This window comes from Agelaius tricolor, unplaced genomic scaffold, assembly GCF_023055355.1.
Source record: "Agelaius tricolor isolate 1412-34295 unplaced genomic scaffold, bAgeTri1.0.p SCAF_35, whole genome shotgun sequence".
NCBI lineage: Eukaryota > Metazoa > Chordata > Aves > Passeriformes > Icteridae > Agelaius > Agelaius tricolor.
The window spans coordinates 1,447,613-1,470,092 of NW_027269295.1; the positions used below are offsets into that span (position 1 = coordinate 1,447,613).

The 22,480-nt window shown below is 48.6% G+C and overlaps 1 protein-coding gene across 2 annotated transcripts in view; it reads right to left on the reverse strand.

The window, feature by feature from the left end:
• The window catches only part of DNAH9 (dynein axonemal heavy chain 9), a 160,828-nt gene that overhangs the window by 90,799 nt on the left and 47,549 nt on the right, over window positions 1-22,480 (reverse strand). For both annotated transcript variants that reach the window (XR_011683346.1, XM_071452702.1), the window contains exons 33-44: window positions 20,837-20,964; window positions 19,710-19,818; window positions 18,757-18,904; window positions 16,440-16,614; window positions 14,183-14,356; window positions 12,464-12,671; window positions 9,072-9,237; window positions 8,101-8,203; window positions 6,945-7,184; window positions 3,977-4,138; window positions 3,532-3,728; window positions 862-1,024 (exon numbers count right to left, since the gene is read on the reverse strand). Coding sequence is in view for 1 of the 2 variants with exons in the window: in XM_071452702.1 (XP_071308803.1) it covers window positions 862-1,024; window positions 3,532-3,728; window positions 3,977-4,138; window positions 6,945-7,184; window positions 8,101-8,203; window positions 9,072-9,237; window positions 12,464-12,671; window positions 14,183-14,356; window positions 16,440-16,614; window positions 18,757-18,904; window positions 19,710-19,818; window positions 20,837-20,964 (1,973 nt within the window). In the remaining variant the exon portion in view is untranslated. The remainder of the gene's footprint in view (window positions 1-861; window positions 1,025-3,531; window positions 3,729-3,976; window positions 4,139-6,944; window positions 7,185-8,100; window positions 8,204-9,071; window positions 9,238-12,463; window positions 12,672-14,182; window positions 14,357-16,439; window positions 16,615-18,756; window positions 18,905-19,709; window positions 19,819-20,836; window positions 20,965-22,480) is intronic.

Below are 22,480 nucleotides of genomic sequence, written 5' to 3' on the forward strand. Positions count from 1 at the left end.
GAACGGGATCATTGAGAGCCGGCCCAGTGGCTGAGAACATCAGCACAGCTGAGGGCTGAGGCTCAGGGCTGGGCTGGGATGTTCTCAGGGCCCTGCCAGGAGAGCCCAGGTGTGGCTGCAGCCCTGGGCACACACACTCCAGCAAGGCATTTGCTCCTCTCCACAGCAGCATGTCGTGTCTGGGGTGTTTCAGTATCTTATTTAGGTCAGAAGAGCCCTCTAAGGACATCATATCCAATGTTCCCCCTGAGTGCCCAAGGCCACCACTATCCCATGTCCCCAAGTGCCACATCCATATGGCTTTTAAATCCCTCCAGGGGTGTGCATTTCACCCCCTCCCTGGGCAGCTGTGCCAGGGCTGGACAGCACTTTCAGTGAAGGAATATTCCCTATTATCCACCCTGAGCTGCCCTGGCCCAGCCTGAGGCCGTTCCCTCTGCTCCTGTCCCTGTTCCCTGGGAGCACAGCCTGACCCCCCCTGGCTGTCCCCTCCTCTCAGGAGCTGTGCAGAGCCTCAAGGGCCCTCCTGAGCCTCCTTTTCTCCAGGCTGAGCCCCTGCCCAGCTCCCTCAGCCTCTCCTGGGGCTCCATTCCTTCCCTGGACACACTCTAGCCCCTCAATGTCCTTCCTGTCCTGAGTGTCCCAGAGCTGTCCCCAGCTCTGGAGGTGTCCCAGCAGTGCCAGCACAGGGGATGGGCACTCTACTGACCCTGCTGTCAGCCCAGGTGACCTTGACCTCTTTCCCACCTGGGCACACCTGGGCACACGATCATCCTCCCCCATTCTCTTTCCCAACACACAACAACCCTTCAGGGCAAGCTCTGCTCTTTTTTTCCCTCCCCTCCATTTCAAATCCCCCACCTTGAGGTCAGGGACGCCGTAGCCTTTCCTCAGGGTGATCTGGAAGACCTCCAGGGAGCTGAGGAAGGCAGCCAGGCGGGTCAGGCTCTGCTTGCCCGTGCCTCCCACGCCGACCAGGAGCGCGTTCCCCCGCGGCGCCTCCAGGACGCGGCTGATGCGGCAGCTGCACCGAGCCATGCAAAAACCTCTCATTAGCAACACGGCTCTCCCATTTCTCTGCCCACTGCTCTTCAATACATATTTTATTCACTAGGAAATTGTGTTCTGAGCGGGGTGAAGAATGGCAGTCTCAGAGATGTGGCAGCAATCAATGCTCATCTCTGATGAGACCTGTCCAAAAAAAAACCCCCAGAGTTTGGTGGCAATTCAAAATGTGCCTATTTTTTTCCCACCTGCCAAGTCCTGCTGGACAGAACAATGTTTAAGCAAAGGCCTGGGTGTCTTTGCAGGGAGTGCAAGGGGAAAAGGATGTTAAATTGACATGCAAAAACTGAGAGCAAAATTCAAGGCTCTGACCCCCTCCCCAGAAAAGCCCCTCTCTCTTCTCAAGGCTTTGGGATTTGTGCACAGGTGAGCCCTGCTGAGCATTACAGAACATTCACACCTGGCTGGAATGGCACAAACCTTCCTGCAAAACAACCTCTGTTCCTTTTATCCACACAACCACTACAAAAGAGTGAGATTTTCTCACTCTTACAATGAACTTGCTGTTATTTCCCAGGTCTGCTCACCTAAGAGTCCTGTGGTGAACTCTGTCTGCCTCCCTTTTGTTCTCTTTAAGCAAATGCTACACCCCCACATATTCCCCATAAGGTGAGGGGGGTCCAGAGGATCCCACCTGTGGAACCCTCCCTCTCCAGGGTCTGAAACACAAACCCCATTCCTTTATTAGCTCCCTTCACTATTTTCCTGGATTAATCTAATTATTTTTCACTTGAGACTGTGAGAAACACTGTCCTGCTTTATTACACCTCCAGTATTCCATAATCTATGCACAGACTCTGACAGAATTTTTTATAATTTAATAAATGCTGTGAATTTTTTTTCCTATAAAAGCAATCCAGACTGTGAGGAGAGCTTTAGCATTCCTGCTCTGAATTACCCAGGCCAGCTCTGCCTGTGTCCCTGCCTTGATGTGCTCCCCAGGGCTCCGTGCTGTGACACAGCCCTGGGTGAGGTGGCTGACAGGTCCCCCCCATGGCCCTACACATATTAAGTCATCAAATGTCTTTTTTCCTTCTTTTTTTTCTCCTAACTGAAAATCTTCAGCAAATTCAACCTGACATTCAGGAGCTGCCTGAGATGGAAGAAGTTGTGTATTTCAGCCAAATGCAATTTCCAAATGCAGTGAATGAGATTCACTCAGCTCCAGTGAAATTGTCAAGTGCTGCTGGATGCTCAAATCTTGCTTTCCTCATTATTCTCAGTATGAACTGGAGGGGCAGAGCCATGTTTTGCAAATTCCAATTGCAAATCCCGATTTATGTGAAGTGCAAGAGCAGCACAGGGTCAATATTCCTGACACCATTCTGCAGGCAATGCAAGCAGAAACACTCATGGACAGCAGATTCCATGGGCCCCATGGATGGAGGAGGGAGTGCCCAGGTTGAGCACAGGTTTGGAGCCCTTGGAACAGACAAATTTGTATGTGTGTTTATATTATATATATATAGATATATATATAGATATATATTTAGATTTTAATATTAATTTTAATATTAATATTTAGACATATATACATATATGTATATATATGTTTATGTATATACATATATGTGCATATATATACATATATATATTTGTATATATATATATATATATATACACACATATACCTACATACATACATACACACACACATATATATTTATATACATATGTAAATGCTATTCCTGTGTATATACAGATATATTTTTAACAGGCTGCCAGGTCCAGTGAGAATTAAAACCACCCACCCTGCCTGGCTGCAGCAGGTCAGGGTGGGCTTCCTTCCAGCTTAAGAGTGCCAAATCTGCACCTCCTAGGACCAGGTTTCTGTACAAATTCAAGCTCTGATTGCCAGGGCAGCTCCATCTCCTGAAGCCACCTAAGGCCAGCCCGGCATCCCAGCACCCAGAAGTGATTCTGTCCCTGCTGGGATTCCCCCCAGGCTGTGTGTGAGAGCTGGAGGTGCCCCCAAAGCATGTAAACAGCTTCATAATTATCAGCAGGAGGCTTAATTTCATATAGTCCCACATGCCCAATTTCCAGCTGGAATCCATCTGCACCTCCAGGCATCTCCATGCAAGCAGGTTTTCCAAAGGATCAAAGCAGTTTAAATGCCTCTATCCTTTAAAAGCAGTAGGCTGAATGCACATAATCTTACTTTATACAAAGGGAAATCCCACTAAGGGTCTGTGTAAATGTGGCTCTAAACCAGCAGTCAGCATCTGGGGAAAGCCCAGTACAACCAGTTCTGTCATAGCTGGCAAGGGAAGACAAAAAAAAGCACCTGAATGTTGTCACATTTGAGAAATATTCAGGCAGAGAGCAGGACCTGGCACTTAGCCCTGTAGAACTACAAATTATTAGCCTCCCCCCATGGATCCATACTCCTACATCCTCCAGGAAACCCCACAAAACCATTTGCACAGGCAAATGATGGGGAAATAAAGGCAGAAAAGCCCTTACACGTGGCTCATGGCATCCTCAAACAGTACCAGGTCCATGGCAGCGTTGACTTCGTTGTAGCTGTCCAAGGCTTCCATGAGGATCTGGTTCAGCTCCTCCCAGCTTGGAACTGGCCTATAGCCAGGTTCCCCAAGGCCTTTGGCAAAATGGCAGTAAATATTCATGTGTTTGGCCTGCTCTAAAGTGTCCTCAATATCCTGTAAAAGAGAAGAAAATAGAGAACAAATGCAGGAAAACCCACTGCAGCTCTGAGCCACCGTCCAAGGGAACCACGGTGTTCCAGCCTTTTTATGTCCACATGGTTGCACCTGGTGTTGGAAAAGGGGAAACAGGCTCAGGAGTGAAAGAGAGGGAAAGCAAAATCCCCAGTACTGATTTCCCTTCCAATAAACCCATTCTGTTCCTTTCTCATCATCATTAGAGCTCATCAGACCTCCACACTTACGTCGTAGCATTTCTTCACCATCTCCCGCTGGATTTTATCAAAAGTGTCCCAATCCACTTCCTCAACCATCCTATCCCGGTACACCCGGCTTGACTCGTGCAGGTAGAGCTTCACCAGGTCCTGGGGCTGCTTCAGGCATTCAGGGGTAGAGAACAGCAGGCCCTGTGGGGAGCAGAGACAGCCAGGAAACTCAGGCTTGGCCTTGAGGGACTCCACCCCAGCACCCACCAGGCTGAGTGCCCCTCACAGCCCCCTGCACCTCAGCAACCCCACACCCAACAGCCAGGGAACGTGGCCTTTGTGAGTCCAAAACTCCCAAAGCTGCTTCTCAACCCAGAGGGGTTTGAGTTGGAAGGGACCTTCAGGATCATCCCATCCCACCCCAGCCATGGCAGGGACACCTCCCACTGTCCCAGGTGCTCCCAGCCCTGTCCAACCTGGCCTTGGGCACTGCCAGGATCCAGGGGCAGCCCCAGCTGCTCTGGGTAATCTCTGCCAGGGCTTCACCACCCTTTACAGCCAAGGATTTCTTCCCAAGCTCCCATCTAAACCTACCTTTGTCAGTAGGAAGTCATTCCCCCTTGTCTGTCACCCCATCCCTTGTCCAAAGGCCCCTTCCAGCTCTCTCAGAGCCCCTTCAGGCCACAGTCAGATCACTTCAGATCAATCCTCAGGCTGAACAACCCCAATTCTCTCAGCCTTTCCTCCCAGCAGAGCTGCCCCATCCCTCTGATCATCCTGGTGTCCCTCTGGGCTCCCTCCAGCAGCTCCAGGTCCTTCCTGGAAGGTTCCCTGGTGCTGGGGACCCCTGAGCTGGATGAGGTCTGACAAGGCAGCACAGAGGGGTAGAATCACCTCCCTCAGCCTGCTGTCCACAGCTCTGGGAATCTTCCCCACCTTATTTTGAAGGTTTACACTCATTACACCCCTTTTAATCCCCCACCAGCCTCCCCTGGCTGGGCTGGAGTCCTGCTCTCAGCATTTGGTGCCTGCAGAGCCAAGCACCAGCCCAGACACGTGGTTCTCCCATCCCAACCCCATGCCAGGGGTGCTTTGTCGAGAAGGGGAAAAAAGGGTTTGGAAATGTTACTGGTGGCTATTTTTTCTTTTAATCAATTAATTCTAATTAGGTGCATTCTGCCTGCAGGAAATATCAGTTGCTGTCTGCTTAGCACAGTATGTTTACCATGAACTCTATTAAAATGCATAAAAGAATTATATTTCAAAGAGGTGTCGCCTATACTAAGGCTATTAACAGCACACAGGGTTTTCAATGGTATGAATTAAACAGACAGCTTTTATTCCTAACATCTAATTATTTATACATTAAATATTAAATGCATTGAAAGCAATGTAAAGCAGGCCCTCTCAGCTCACTGGTCCATGGCTCAGATTGTTTGGGTTTCACATCTGTCATTACAGCTGTCAAATTATTTTATTTATTCCAGAAAGACAAAAAATTGGTGAGAAAAGCTGACAATTCAAAGAGAGGAAGGAAAAACACATCAGATCCTAAACTGATTAAAATTAAAAGTCATTCATCCTCTCTTAAAGGGACTGAATCTAAAGACCCCCACAACCCAAAAGCAAAAGGGACACGTGGCTGTGGGTCACTGCATCTGGGATGGAGGCGGAGCCAACATTTAACAGAAACAAACAAAGAAAGAGGATGGGGAAGCCCTTGATAGGAAAATGAGGAGCATTCCCGTGACCCTCTGACCCAGAGCTTGCATCTGGCAGGATGTTTTCTGTTACCCCCCCAACCCTGGCACAGTTTGAAGCCTCCCACTGAGATGCTTCTCTCTGAAATGTTCTCTCCCTGCAGCTCCCAAAGCCCAGATTAACTGGAAGGCAGAATTTCCCCAGACCCACATCTCACATCCGAGCTGCTGCTGCTCAGCTGAGCACAGTGACAGCCCTGACTCCTTCCTGCCTCAGTGGAGTTATTCACTTGTTCAAGGTCCCAGATTTCCCTGTCTGTCTCTGCTCCAGCTCCTGTCTGATGGCAGGCACAAGGCTCTGAACTTCCACGTGCCCACTCGGTGAAGCAGATGTTAACAAGGACAGTGACAAACGACCAGCTGGGGGTTTGGAACAGGCTACGGTGCTGACCCTCGGTGTGGCTGCTGAGGAATTTATCAAATTTTATTAATCAGCCTGAAAGCCTGAAAGGCTCTTTGAGCAGTAACACCAGCTGCTCCAAAGCACGAGACTGCTGGGGAAAACAGGAAAACAAAATCTCACCCAGGATGGAAGACAACATTTCTGGAGCTGAACAACTTCAATTTGGTGCAGCAGCTGGTAATTCAGTTTCAGTGGTAAAATCAAAGCTGGTTTGGATTGATTTCTCACTCTTTAACTGCCATCCTGCATGCTCAACGCTGAGCCCCTGAGAGGACATGCTGGCACAGCCACCAAGCTGCCCTGGCTCTGGCAGAGCAGCTGAAGCAGCCACTGCTGTGCTCTCCTCAGGACCTGCAGCCCCCAGAGCACCCAGCCCCTGCCCCATGCACGAGGAGCTTCGCAGTGTGGTGGGGTGGTGCCATGGACCCCGACACCCACACCATGGGGTGGGGATCACCAAGCCCAGCTCCAGCACCCTGACAACAGCCACTGCTCAAAGGGCTGCGGTAGGAGCCCAAAGCTCTCTCCAGTTTGTCCTTTTCCCAGCCAGAGGACAATTCAAACCCCTCAAAATCTACACTTCCTTCTGGAGCTCTGCATCCCTCCCCACCGGCCACAGAGGAGGCTGGAAAGTAAATAGTCATGGGTGATGGCTCTGGAATCCATTCAAAACCAACCAGGGATCAGGGATTGGCCCCATGTCACCCTCTGAGCACAGGGGACACCCATGCTGTGCCATTGCTGAGTGGGACACTGTGTTTGGCTCACCAAGGGCCAGAGGGACCTCAGCTGCCTGTGACACGGGCACAAACTCCAAATGGCACAGGACAAGAGCTGCACTTACTTGGAAGATATTGGAGAGGTCTCTGAGGTTGAAAACATAGTGGAACTTGACAGCTGTTGGCAGGAACGTGGCAGCCACCTTCCGGTGCAGCCCCAGGGCCAGGGCAAGGAGCTGCTGGGCTGATTTTTGCACGGCCTCTGAGAAGTTCCCACTGGCCAGGTGCTGCACTAAGATGGTGCTGTAGATCCTGGACAAGGAGTCCTGGTCAGGGTTGGAGAGAGCGAAGACACAGAAGTGACGCTGAGGAAGAGAAAGTGAGAGGTGGAAAGGTCAGAGGGAGGGAAACCACCTCCCAGGTCAGAGCCCTCTCTGTGGTTGGGCACAGCACTGAACAATCTCATCTGGGCTCCATTTCCCAGGAAAGGTTGGCCCAGGTGATCCTTTGAGGTCCCTTCCAAGCTGGGATGCTCTATGATCCCATGACTTGAAGTCCACCAGAACTATGTCCCCACCCAAATTCCCAGCAGAGGACAGCTGGCAGGAGACCCCTTCTGCTGTGTCAGAAGGAGACACCTTCTGCTGGCTGAACAAGGGATTCTCAGTGGCATTTCACAAGGGAAGCTCAGTCCACTGAAGAGCTGAGAGGTCTGAAGGCCCCACAGACCCCTGGTGAAGCCCAGGCCTGTCTCTGGTAGGAGCAGCCCCAGAAGGTGCCACCTCCCAGAAGACCCTTTGTTGATGAAGAACTTGCAGAGGAAGAGAACACAGAATAGTTAAGGTTAGAAAGACCTCTGAGATCAAGTCCAACCTTTGAACAAATCTCAAAATATACTGTGGAGTGCCATTTTGGAGTTCATTTTTGAACACATCCAGAATTGGTGACTCCACCACTTCCCTGGGCTGCAAGTTCCAGTGCCTGACCACCAAAAGATTTTCAAGAACTCTGGTCCAGCAGTAAGTATTACCTAGAGAAAGGTAAAATCTGCCTGTCTGAACCAGAATTTTTCCTGAGAGTGTGTGTCCAGCTGCCTGGGAACTTGTGACTTCTTCCTCCCACTGGGCAGTAAAACAAGAGGAAACACAAAGAAGGGAGAAAAATTCCATCAGGAATTAGTCACTTCATGCTGTTTCCACTGATTGAACGACAGCAGGATTTGCCACAGGTTCTCCTGAAGCCTTGAGCCTGAAAACCCCACCCATGGAGCAAGGGCTTTACCTGGAGCCGGGGGTTGATGGTGAAGCTCCCTGCAGTGGGGTTCATGCAGGACACGTACTGCACATTGCTGACCTCCTTCAGGGACAGCCTGCTCCTGTCGTACCTTGGGGCACAGCAAAAGCCACAGATGGTGACCACACACCCCTGGGTGTAAGAATCCATGTCTGCCCAGCCAGCTCAGAGCATGAGACTCTTTGTCACTATAGGACACGAAACAACACGAGCGCACACGCTGTTGCTTTTAAGGTGAAGAAGAAGAATTTTTTGTTAGATGACAGCTTGAGGGAAATATGGGCTTCAATCAAATATTATACTTTGTGGGAATCTACAAAATCAGAGGGGTTTGGGAAAGCTGCAAAAGGCAGCCTCAGATACAGTAGAACTGTGATTGGAGCTCAGCAGCAGCCATGAGATTGGGCAGCAGAAAAATTATGTAAAAAGTAGAAAAGCAAGGACAAATAGAACAATGGTCTGTGTATTAATGCTTGTCTAGAATAACTCCCTAAGCTGCAGAAAAGTTTAACTAGCAAGATATTGGGAAGGTTGAAGCTTAATAATGGAGCTCTGTGTGTTGTGTTTTAAGGCTTACAAGTAAATATTGTATTCAAAGCAAGCAAGCATTGTTTAACCCAAGGTACCTGTGCTTATAGTGATTGGATGGAACTACTGTCAATGTGCTTTTGCTTTGTGTGATTGGTCACAAAACTCATCAAGTGAATTGTGACATTGAGTTCTGTGTCTGCTGCCTGGGATGTGAGCTGCTGGCATCTTCCCATTGTCATAGCCATGGAATGAGGCTGAGGCTGGAAAATCAAACAGCTCAAGGCACGTTCCCAGCAGTCCTGTCCTGTTCCTGATTTGTACACTGACCCCAGCTGGCATCAATACTTCTGCTTCTTTGCTTTCCCTGCTTTTAGCAGTGCAGATGTGCCAGTTGGCCACCCCAGAGCAGAGATCCAGCAGCCTCATACCAGTGGCCATAGTCCAGGTGCTGCCTGAGCAGGGTGTGGGGCTGCACGGTGCCGTAGGCGTCCACCTGGGGCATGTTCAGGTTGTCCATGAAGTACACCAGCCTCTTGGTGCCTGGGGGGCCGTAATTCCTGCCAGCCTTTTTCTCCAGAGGCTTCTCCAGCACTCCTGGAGGGGCAGGAGGGACTGGGATGAGTGCTCTGTGCCTGCTGCAGGGAGCCCCAGCCCTCCCAGCTCACCTGTGATCTTTGTGGCTTTTTAGGAAGGAAGAGCATGGAGAGAAAACTCATTAGGAAGCTCTGGAAAATTCCCATTTGTTTTAGCAGAAGGCTGAGGTTATGTGCTGCCCTAGACTGTAGCATATTGGGAATATTTACAATGCTGGAGTGATATTTCATGCAGATCACCCCACACTGCTGCATAAAATGTTTTATAGGTTATTGATTTCTTGCACTGCGGCCTGAGCAACCTTTACTGCCTCAGGAAGGGGCAAAGCAAAGAGCAGCAGCTTTTCTGGGGTGAATTTCCTGCCAGGGGCCTTCTTGGAGCCCATCCTCACTCCCAGGTGCTCCCAGCCCTCCTGGAGATGGAGGCAGAATTTATTTCACTGACACAGTCTGGGGTTATCACCACTCCTGTAAGCAGCAGCAAGGCAAGGAGCAATCCTTTGTAATTAGGGACAACTGGGAGTTTTGATAAAAATTTTGTGCAAATGCACACTTCAGCCATCCCTTATCAAGGGCAAAAGTTATTAGGGAAAATTTATATTCTGGGTTTTTATTTCAGACCACGAATCTTTTAAAACCCCATTTGTTTCCTGCTTGGGTGCCCTGCAGACAGCCTGGTTACCCACTAAGAATTCAGCTGTTTTCTTGTCACAGGCACTTCTGCATAAAGCCATGAATTGTGCTTAGAAAAATGATAGATTTTTCCTCAGTGGAGTCTCTCTCCCCCTTCAATAAAACCACAATATTTGAAATTTCTGGTAGCAAGTCAAATTAAGTGTTTCAAATAAGCATTTAATTTAAATTTAATTAGGCCTTAATTAACACATAAAATCAGCCCTTTTCGAGGTTAAACAAGGATGCAGGAGATTCATCATAGTGAAATGCAATTACTGGGGATGAAGTGACATGTTTGTGGAAGTTGCATTTTAATTCAAAGCTCATCCCACAATAATCCTGCAGGGTCCCTGCTCTGGGCTCCTGACACATCCCCATCAGCCCCTCAAACCCTCACTGCACACCAGACTTGGCAAGTGTGGCCCCTCTCACCCTGATGGCCATGGGGAAAAGAGAACCCAACCCCAAAAACCACCATTTATTCTCATTGTCTCAAGGCAGATCTGGAGGGAGAAGGTGGGGAATGAGGGCAGGGATGGAGCTGATGGAGGAGCAGAGGTCCAAGAGGGCATGGAGCAGCACACCAGAGCTCCAGGCTCCACAGGAAATGGGATTTGGTCACAGTACACCAAAGAAAATCCCCAAACTGTGCCCAGAGAGAGTCTGGCTCCTGTTAACCCCCATGCACATGAAAATCCGTAAGCTACAGGTCCACAAAGATTGTTTGAACCACATCCCTGTATTTCCCCTCAAGAGTGCAGCTCTGCACCTTAAAAACCTCTGTCCCAACAGGCACCATGACTAAAAATTGCTGGCTTTCAGGTTGGCTCTTTGCAAAGTAAATAAAACTAAAATCCCAAACTGCTTTGGATTCACATTTTACAAATCTAAAGAGGCACCTGCTGGGGAAGGGAAAAAAGCAGCCAACTGACAAGCTCCACAAAAAAGGGACAAATTAACTAAAAAATGAGCAGTGGGGAAGGATGCCAGGCAGCATAAATCACATTTCCCTGTGATGAAGATGTGCTGGGCTCTGCAGAGGAAGGAAGGGGAGGGCTCAGCCCAGAGCTCAGAGCAACAGGGACATCCTGTACCTGCCCCACACCTGCACACACTCACCTGGGCAGGTGGGGAAGACCAGGGGCCCCAGCTGAGCCCCCCCCAAGCCAGGGCACTCCCACTCCAGGAGGAAGAGGAAGAAGGGAGGCTGCAACCATGACACTGCCCATGGCTGTGAGACTGGCCAGAAGGGGAGGTTTTACCCACTTTTTTTCCTTGAAGGGCTTCCCTGGGGCAAGAAATTCCTTGGAGGTCAGAGCCCCCCAGGCCAGCAAGCTGTGAGGGAGGCACTTGATGTGGGACATGCTGGGCTGTGGCAGGACAGGAGCACAACCCCAGGAACCAGGCCTGGCTTGCAGCCTGCACATGGCCATTAGCACCATCCTCACTGCTAATTGGGATGCAGTTCCCATCACTGCACCCCCGAGGACAGTTTGGATCCTCTCCAAAAAACCCATCTTATTCTTCAATTCCAGCATGTTAAAAACACTTCAAGTCAAATACAAGGCATGGAAACTGCAGCAGATTGAAGGCTGGGCTTTGGCACAGCCCTGAACAGAGTGGTGGGGTTAAAGAGGCAAATCCTCAGCTTGGAAAACATCATCCCCACAAAAGCAGGGCTCTGCTGAGCAGAGTTTCACTGTGGGGTTGTGAGTGTGCCAACAACAACAGGGGCAACTCACCCAGGGGCCTTTCCTTGAGCTTCCCAGTGCACATCCTGCTCCAAAACCCAGTGGATGCCCCAGGAATGGCACAGAATGGCACAGAATGACAGAATGGCACAGAATGACACAATGTCAGAGAATGACACAGAATCACAGAATAGCACAGAATGACAAAGAATCACACAATGTCACAGAATGGCACAGAATGATACAGAATGACACAGAATCACACAGAATGGCACAGAATGGCACAGAATCACACAATGTCACAGAATGGCACAGAATGATACAGAATGACACAGAATCACACAGAATGGCACAGATTCACACAATGTCACACAATGGCACAGAATGGCACAGAATCACACAATGTCACAGAATGGCACAGAATGGCACAGAATGACACAGAATGAAACACAATGACATAGAATCACACAGAATGTTACAGAATCATAGAATCACACAGAATGTCACAGAATCACACAATGGCACAAAATGAAACACAATGACACGGAATGACACAGAATGTCACAGAATGACACAGAATGTCACAGAATGACACAGAATGTCACAGAATCACAGAATGACACAGAATCAACCCAGCTGGAAAAGACCTTTGGCATCATCGAGTCCAATTTGTGACCTAACACCACCCTGTCAACTAAACCATGGCACTGTGTGCCACACCCAGGCTTTGTCAAACACCCCCAGGGATGGTGACTCCACCGCCTCCCTGAGCAGCCCATTCCCATCCCCAACCACCCTTTCAGTGCAGCAATTCCCGCAGATATCCAACCCTAACCCCCCCAGCAGGGTTCCAGAGCTTACCTTGCAGCATGGCAGAGGTGGTGTAGTAGTTAAAGGGCACCTTCTTGACCAGGAAGGCGTCGGTGTCCAGCGAGCAGAGCGTGTCCCCCAGCAGCACGGACTTGCCCGTGCCAGCGGTGCCCACCAGCAGCACGGGGCGCTGGCGCTGCAGCAGCCTGGCCACCAGGAACCGCAGCCGCGCCGTCTCAGCCGTGGGCACCAGGCAGGCCTGGGGGCACAGCGCCCACCTCAGTGCCCCTGCCCTGATGGTTTTAGCCTTTTAAGCCTTGTGCTGCTGCCAGCCATTAAAATCCAGCTGTCGCAGACATCTTTTATGGAAAATCCTTTCCTTTCTTTTATGGAAAATCCTTTCCTTTCTTTTATGGAAAATCCCTTTCCTTTCTTTTATGGAAAATCCCTTTCCTTAGGATTTTTCCTCCTGAGAAGCTGAGAGGCCTCAGGAACAAAATGTAACCAATGGTTATCTGCTGCTGTGGAATGCAACAGGTGCATCTTTGATTGATCCATGTTGGTTGTTTCTAATTAATGGCCAATCACAGCCCAGCTGGCTCAGACAGAGAGCCCGAGCCACAAACCTTTGTTATCATTCTTATTCTATTCTATTCTTAGCCAGCCTTCTGAGAAAATCCTTTCTTCTATTCTTTTAGTATAGTTTTAATATAATATCTATAATAAAATAATAAATCAGCCTTCTGAAACATGGAGTCAGATCCTCGTCTCTTCCCTCAACCTGAGACCCCTGTGAACACGCTCACACTATCTTTTCAGGGGAATATCCTGTGTCATGGACATATTTTATGGCAATATTTTCCATAAATGGAAATATTTTCTGTAAATATTGGAAATATTTTCCATAAATATTTCCAATATTTATGGAAATATTTTCCATACTTTATGAAAAATCATTGCGTTAGGATCTTTTCTCCTGAGAAGCTGAGAGGCCTCAGAAACGAAATGGAAAGAATAATTAGCTGCTGCTGTAGAATGCAACAGGTGCATCTTTGATTGGTCTCATGTGGTTGTTTTTAATTAATGGCCAATCACAGTCCAGCTGTGTCAGACTCTCTGCTCAGACACAAGATTTTATTATCATTCCTTTCTATTCTTTTCAAGCCTTCTGATGAAATCCTTTCTTCTATTCTTTTAGAATAGTTTTAATATATCCTTTTCTTTAATATAATCTATATCATAAAATAATAAATCAGCCTTCTGAAACATGGAGTCAAGATTCTCATCTCTTCCCTCGTCCTGGGAGCAGCACCTGGATCCCCCCACAGAATCACACCTTGCTAAATCAGTGATGATTTTTATAAGTCATCAGCTCGCTGTGGCACTTCTGAATAAACAGAGGAATACAACTGGCAAACACAATTCACTACCTGAGGAATTCTTTTCTTGGCCCAAACATAAACCCATCTCTGTTTACAGCCAGGAGAATGACAACAAGTCCTGGTGTCTCAGAGGCTTTGTCCCTGCTCTGTCTCACCAGCCTGGGCACAGCAGCTCCCTGCCCCTGCTGTACATCACTCATGTTTGGAAGATGGATGGAGGTTGTGCTGTTACTGCCAAAGCACAGCAAAAAGAGATGGGTGATTTAGTTGTATCCAATAAAGAATTCCATCAGTGCCTGGCCTTTCACCGGACTTCATTGAAACACCCACGTTCAGTCACTAAAACACAGGAACTCCTCCAGCCCAGCAGCCTGCTGGGGTCACCTACCTGCAGTGGCATCTCAGGATCGAATTCAAACTGGGGAATAAGTTTAGACCAAGGCTCAAACTTCTTTGTTTCTGGATCAACGTAAAAGTCAAAGACTGTGCCGTGAGAAGGGAACTTGATTGTCTTGAATTCTGCCACCCACCACTTGCTGAACTCCACTCTGTAGTCCACGAGCTGCCAGATAAAGAGAGGAGAAATTAGACAAATCCAGAGAAATTCATTAGAGATGGTGAATGCTATTTATCCCAGTCCACCAGACTGGGATTAGTCCTTAAAAATATATTCTACAGCATAACAATCTTATCCTTTTTCCTATTATTAAGTCTAATTTTTCATTTTCTTCATTTTTTCTCATCACTCCTATTTATTCCCCTAAATAATTCATCCTCTGTGTTGATCACTCCTAGTCTGTCTGAGATTAGACAGATGGATCAATTTGAAAAAGAGAAATACGTGCCTATGACTAAACAGACACTTGATTGATTTTTGGTGCCTACTTCTTCCAACAGACAAGGACACCACATCCATCTCCATCCGTGGCCATGGACAGTCAGAGCATGCATACCAAATCTCTTCCTCATAAATCACACCACCCTGCAAACACTTGGTTGTTGTTTTCTGGCCACTTTTCAAGCAGGAGCAGCAGATCCCGGTTCAGCAAAGAATGGGAGAGTGGCTGCTGCCACAGAGCCCAGCAAGCTCCTGCTTTCCTGCCTTTCCCCCTTCTATCCCTCCATGCATGATGATCTTCAAGCATCTGAACTTTTTTTTTTTTGGGAGCTGGGGTGACAGTTTTTGCTTTAGACACTGAGTCAGGGTTTGCAAAATGTGCTTAATCCCTTTCTCTGCCTCAGGTCTCCTCTGTGAAACTGGGCCAGCCACTGTCTGAACCCTTCCCATGCAGAGCACAGGGACTGCAGCCCTCAGCCCTGGGGAGAAATGGGGGGGGAAAGTGCTGCTGAAAAGATGTCTGGGAGAGAGCACACGCATCACTGAGCCAGTTTTAGCAGCACAGTTTGTTCCTGGGGCATCTCTATCAGGTCTCTCCTCCCCATAGCCACCACTCGGGTTTTTGGGAGCAGGTGGGACCAGGGACTGCTCAGCCTCTCTCAGGAAACCTGGCTTTGAACTGAGTGTCCTCTGCAAAGCTCCCCGAGCCACCACACATCAAAAGACCAGAGGATTTGAAAGCCACATTATTAGCATCCAAGATTTTGCAGTCTCGTGCTGCCCAGAGAGGCAGAATGACTGTAATCTCCTTCCTCCTGCTGTCACAACTCCTCAGCCTGGCAGCAGAAAAGGGAAGTGCAGCACTGCTAAAAGCTTTCTCACAGTGCTGCCTCGCCCTGCTCCCAGTGCTGGGAGGGCCTGAGCCCTTAAGTGGAGCAGTCCCAGCCCCAGCTCTATTGCCAGAATGTTGTCGAGCTCAAACTGCTTCCTTAACAAAAACCCCGTGTGGATTTCTGCTAATTTGAGGGCCTGGAAATGGCAAATCTATCATCTGGTTCTACAGAGGGGCCCTGCTCCTCACCAACAAACACCAAGCAGTGGGAAGCCTCCCAGCCTGTTTCTCCTGACATTTCAGCAGCAAAAGGTCACCAGGAAGGGCACCTTCAGCAGGGAGCAATAAACAGCTTTTATATTGGATCATTTTTCATCAGGCTCCCCCTCGCTCGGACGCCGTGTGCTCACGCTCTCCCGCCTGACATTTACAGAGCAGCAACGCCCAGAACCCTCCCAGAGGGATGCTGAGCCTGCTCCCAGCTCCTCCTGCCACACACTCAGCTGTGCCAAGGCCCTGCCACGCCAGGGCTGGCTGCTGTGGCAGGGGAATGCCATGTCCAAGTGCCACCAACCGGGCTCGAGCTACAGCGAGGGGCTGGAGGGAGCTGCTGGGCAAGGGCCAATTTCTGAATTAAACCATGCCCCCCAGGCTTGGCTTAAAAGGCACTGACAGAAGCAGGGCTGTGGTTTTACCAGCTGGCAGCCAGGGAATGGAGGGTTAAATCCTCCACAAGGACCACAAAAGCTGGTCTGGCTCTCCATGGCCTCGAGGTGATGGCACCAAGGGAGCCTCACGCTGGGCTTGGCCACTCTCCAGTGCTACCACAATGAGGCCTTTCATGAAAGGGATTGTTTAGTTCAAGTTTCCAGGTCAAACAGCAGCACTGACACAGCTTTACGTTTGGGAAAGTAGAAAAAAGTAGGGAAAAAAAAAAAGGCAATAAAAGATGCTGTTCTTCACGTCCCTTCTTACCTGGTCCTGGAACATGGAGCCACCAAAGGCCCAGACAGCAGCAAAGACAAAGTAAAGTTCATAAAGCTCCTTGGGACAGTCAGGAGGTGTGTTGTCCTCTGTCAGGAGGCATTCCAGGAGGTAACACAGCATCTGAACCATGCTCTGCTCAGGAATGGGAATAATCTTCTTAAATCTGAGGGATGGGAATGGAAAACATAATTGGGAAGCATAATTGGGTGAAGCACCAGGGCTGCCCCCAGCCCAGGAAAGCAAGGCAGGAATGCTTTGCCAGAATATCAGCATTTTCCTTGTCAGCAGGAAGAAGAGAACACCCATCCTCTGCCTGGCCCTGCTGGCACTGGCACACACACACATAATAACAGTAATCAGAAGTTTCAGGCATTTAAAAACTTTGATCCTCTTGAAAGAAGTAAAATGGAGGAGTTGCTGAAGGCGATGATTTCCTGGGAGTGCCAGGAGTTCAAAAGCAGTCAAATAGAGGAGTAATAAAATAAAACCTTTCATCTTGCCATTTTACATTCGTTTAAGCTACACTTACAGAATTCCAAACTAATATTGTAGCAGCACTGAAGTCCTCCATAAAGTAATTAGAGCTATTTGAAAGGTTGGTTCTACAATTTCTGAATTAAGCAAGCCACCAAAATACTCAGCTCGGGGCTGGTGCAGCTAATCCTGGGGATTTCATGGGCTGACAATTGCTCAGCAGAGAGAGCTGGAGATGCTTGATGGGCTTTGCTGCCAACAGCTTTAAAGTTTGGGCTGCCAGAGAGCAGCTCCCCAGCAAGATTCCCAACTCCCAGTCCCAAAGAGCAAAATTTGCACTCAAGCAGCTCCTCCTGACACCTCCTCGTTGGGGCTGATGGTGCCCAGGTTCAGTTGTTCACTGACTTTTGTTCTTTTTATTATTTTTAATGAAAATGCAGGTATGGGGAGCAAGCAGAGGATGGAGAATCACACAGTCATAGACTAGTTTGGGTAAGAAAGGAACTTTTAAAAGCCATCTATTCCACCCCTGCTGTGGCAGGGACACCTCCCACTGTCCCAGGTGCTCCCAGCCCCAATGTTCAGCCTGGCCTTGGGCACTGCCAGGGATCCAGGGGCAGCCCCAGCTGCTCTGGGCACCTGTGCCAGGGCCTGCCCACCCTCACAGCCAGGAAATTCTTCCTAATACCTAAAGTTGTCTTTGTTCCATTCAAAGCCATCACTCCCTGTGCTGCTTCTCACACTCAGTGTCAGTGTCCGGCCATGGAACACACCCAGGCTGGGAGCTCACACAGAGGGAGGGACTCAGCTGAGCTCAAATGCTTCAGGAAAGAATTCCAAGAGAGGCCTGCCTCTGGAGCAATCCCACCCTGTCACACTGACAGCAGCTTCCTCCTCATCCCCAAGGGGCAGGAAGAGATGTGGGGAGAGGATCTGCTCTGCATCTTCCACTCTTTCTTTCAGCAGTGGTCTGAAAGCTGCTCTACTGACCCAATGCTTCAGCTTCTCCCTGTTTTGCTGCTTTGGAATGTGATTTGGAGAATTGTTTACCCAGCATGTGAATTGTTTTTAATTAATGACCAATCCCAGTCCAGCTGTGTTGGGACTCTGGTCAGTCATGGGGTTTTTTATTATTCATTCTTGTCTAGCCTTCTGATGTCTCCTTTCTCTTTTTTAGTGTAGCTTTAGTAGATTATTATATTATATTATTACAATAATTATATAATTATAATCATATCATATATAATTATATATAGTATTGTATTATATTATATATAATTATATTATAGATAATATAATTATAATAATTATATTATATATCACATAATATAATTAATATAGTATAATTAGTATAATATAGTGTAATATAATATAACTAATATAGTATAATATAGTATAAATAATATAGTATAAATAATATAATATAGTATAGTATAGTATAGTATAATATAGTATAGTATAATATAGTATAATATAGTATAATATAGTATAGTATAGTATAATATAGTATAATATAGTATAGTATAGTATAGTAAAATATAGTAAAATATAGTAAAATATAGTATAGTATAATATAATATAATGTAATATAATATAATGTAATATAATGTAATGTAATATAATGTAATGTAATATAATGTAATATAATATAATATAATATAATATAATATAATATAATATAATATAATATAATATAATATCAGCCTTCTGACAACGAGGAGTCAATTCTCATCTCTCACCTCATCCTGGGAACCCTCACAACACCACCACAACAATCAATAACCACGACCCCGTGCCCTGTTGAGGACACACAGGCAGCCTGCAGGGGTACCTGGCTCTCAGGGTGTCCAGGCACACGGGCAGGTATTTGTCAAACAGAATGGTCAGGTTGGCCCTCTCCGACTGCACCTCCCGCCGGTCAATCCAGCTGCTCACGGGGGCGTTCCAGCCCAGGTCTGAGGGGTTGATGTACAGGATCCCTTGAGGTGCAGGAGAAGAGTCAAGGGTAAGGACACAGCAGGGGCTGCCCCTTTCTCCACCAGGAACTTTCAGGTACTCGCTGAAACAACTGAAACCCTGTCAAATGCACCTGGTCCCTCATTACCTGCCCCCTCCTCCTGCCCCACTGCAGAGGAGACACATTCACAGTGAAGAGATGCAACTCAGGAAACCAGGACACCTCTCAGGACCTGCCCCAAATTTGGAACATGGTGTTGCTCTGGGCACCAGACACCAGGGGTCACCTTCATTCCCTGTTCCCATGCACTGCTCCAAAAGCTCTTTGGGATAAAGGCTGCTGTCTCCACATCAGCCTCACACAGAGCTGTGCAGGAGAGTTCTCTCAGCAGTGCTGCAGCCATGACCCCACAGCAGCAGTGGGCACACTCTGAGTAAACCCCTCCAGATGATGGCAGACCCCAAGTGAGGCTGGGCTCAGGATCCTCAGAGTGTCTGTGAGCTTCAGGAACACTCCCTGCACACCACAGGCAGCTGTGCTCCCAGCCTGGCAGCTTTCACAGAATCACTGGGCTGGGAGAGACCTTCAAGATCATCGAGTCCAACCCAGCCCCAACAGCTCAACCAAACCCTGGCCCCCAGTGCCACATCCAGGCTTTGTTAAACACACCCAGGGATGGGGACTCCACCACCTCCCCGGGCAGAACATTCCAGAACTTTATCACCCTTTCTGTAAACAACTTTTTCCTAATATCCAACCTCTATTTCCCTTAAGACTGGCCAACAAAGGGCTGCAGAGAGTCCCAGGTGCAGCCCAGCAGGACTCACCTGCCCGGGACACGGTGGCCGGGGTGGCCGTGCGCAGGTGGCTGATCTCAAACAGAAGCCTCATCGTGGGGTTCAGAGGGATCCTCTCGTTGCTGGCCAGGGTCAGCACCTGCAGACAGACAGACAGACAGCCTGAAGCTCTGCCAGGAACGGGAATGAAGAGTGTTCAGCACTTGGCACTGCTGGGCTTGGCTGCCCAGCCCAGCTCCTTGAGGCACAGCAGGACAAGGGGGGATTCTGCCCCTCTGCCCCATCCAGGCCAGACCCCACCTGCAGAGCTGCCCCAGCCCTGAGCCCAGCACAGGGAGGAGCTGGAGCTGCTGGAGAGAGCCCAGAGGAGGCACCAGGATGAACAGAGGGATGGAGCAGCTCTGTTAGTTCTCAGGCTGAGAAAACTGGGGGTGGTCAGCCTGAAGAAGGATCTGGGGTGACCTTATTGTGGCCTTTTGGTACCTGAAGAGGCTCCAAGAGAACAGGAGAGAGACCTTGGACAAGGGCCTGGAGTGCCAGGACAAGGGGGAATGGCTCCCAGTGCCAGAGGGCAGGGATGGATGGGATTTTGGGAATTAGGAGTTGTTCCCTGGCAGGGTGGGCAGGCCCTGGCACAGGGTGCCCAGAGCAGCTGTGGCTGCCCCTGGATGCCTGGCAGTGCCCAAGGGACAGGGATTAGAGCAGCCTGGGACAGTGGAAGGTGTCCCTGCCATGGCAGGGGCTGGGATGGGGTGAGCCTTAAGATCCCTTCCAGCCCAAACCACTCTGTGATGGCAGACATGATTTCTGACAGGCACAGAATGCTCCTTCTCTCTTCCACCACCCAGAATCCAAAGCACTTCCTCAGGGTGGGGAAAAGACAGAATTATGTACCTACCCTACCTCTAAAAGGCCTAAAGTTATGATCAGGCCATTTGCAATTGCTCACATGCACACCTCTCCAGAAAAGGGAAATTCCAAGGAAAACAAGCCCTCAGTTATTTCCCTCATGCAGCATTGCCTTTATGCAATATTGTTTGGTGTGGCTGAAGAAACACAGCTGCATTATTCCAGGAGATGTTCTTACAATCTGCATTTCTCCCAGGCTGAATCACCCCTGACAAGGAATACCTGCTTCTTTACCTGACATCCATTACCTTATTATCATCCATCACAGTGTTCAGAGATTCAATCCACATTGGATCAATATCTCCATCTAGTACCATCCACTTGGGACCATCATGTGAGATGTTGGCCAGCTCTCTCATGATTGATGAAAACAGTCCTGGGAGGGTGACATGAATATGTTGATGAACACTGAAGTTGTCACCTGCTCTAACAGATTTTTCCAGCAACTTCCTAAAAATTATGCCTTCCCCTTACACATTCATAACTCTTTGCATCTGGACATAAATGATACTGTATAATGATATCTGCTTTGAAGAAAAAAATATTATCAGAGTTATTATCACTGAGAATGATTGTGGGCCTACATGAGCTTCATTCCCACTGAAAACCATAAGACAAAGGAAAAATGAAGAGCAGATACTCAGAGAAAACAAACCCCACAAACTACACAATGCAAAAAAAAGCATCTGAATATGCCTTGGAAATTCTTACATTTGGGGTTTTTTTTCCTGTGGCTTGAAGTATATCAGGAAAATCAAGATGCTTTAAACACTGGATCATGGCTTTAGTGAGACTGAGGGGAGAACAAGCCCAGACTGACATTGAGTGACAGAACAAAATGTCAGTAAAATCAAGGAGACAGAGAATATACAGAGTCTCAAGGGGAGTAAATAATGAATGCTAAGAAGAGTGAGAAGCTGGGAACAGAGCAGAAGTACTGCAGGGCAAATGAGAGCTCCACAAAACCATCACTCTCCTCCACACGAGGAAATACCTAGGGAAAGGCTGGTCTGCATGAAGGAACATCAGGCAAGCATTAAAAGCAGCCTCTCTCCTGGTGAATTGTGACAGGCATGCTTTTTGTTTCTCCAGGAGCAGCTACTCCCTCGTGACGCAGGTCAGGAGCCGCCGGTGGCACCGCACGACCGAAGCAAAGCTTGTGCAGAACAGCTCAGCCACACAGCTCAGAGGGGTCACAGATCAATGACACCTCCCTGCCTCTGCCTGGGCTCCATTCCTCACCCTGGACACAGCTTGGAAACCTCTCCAGCCCTGCCAGTGCCAGCAGCAGCTCCTGCCTGGGAGCATCACAACCACAGAGGCACCTGGAGGGAGGTGCCCCTCTCCCAGCCTCGGGCATCCACACCACAGAGGGGTTTTGGGATTTGAAGGGAGACTTTGGATCTACAAATAACACTTTTAGGATTCCCTTGTGGGGCCTTTTTCCACCTAACATGTGCAAACTTCCCAGCTGCTGGCAGAAACGAGTGACAGGATGAACTCGGGAAGAGGTAAAGGAGGAGCTGATCCATCCTCTCTTGTCAGGCTGTGCTGAAAATGGCCTGGCTGCTCTTTGGCACCAAGAAACAACATTTCTAGGAATGGTTAATGCAGAAAATATCTGCCTTGGGCCATCAGAGAGGAGCCCTGTAAGGTCTCTTGGAACATTAGAGGATTAAGAACACTGGACAGCCACCTGCCAGTGTCTCTCCTGCTGTCCAGTGCCACCCACAGCCCCTGATCCACAACCCCCAACGTGCAGCTCTCTCTGCAGAGGGCTGGCTACATCCCACACTTCTCTCTGTCACTTTGATTTAGGGTCCCCAATCACAATAAAAAAGAAATTAACCCTGGCACTGGAGCGGAGCAGGGGGCAGGAGGGGTGGTGGCAG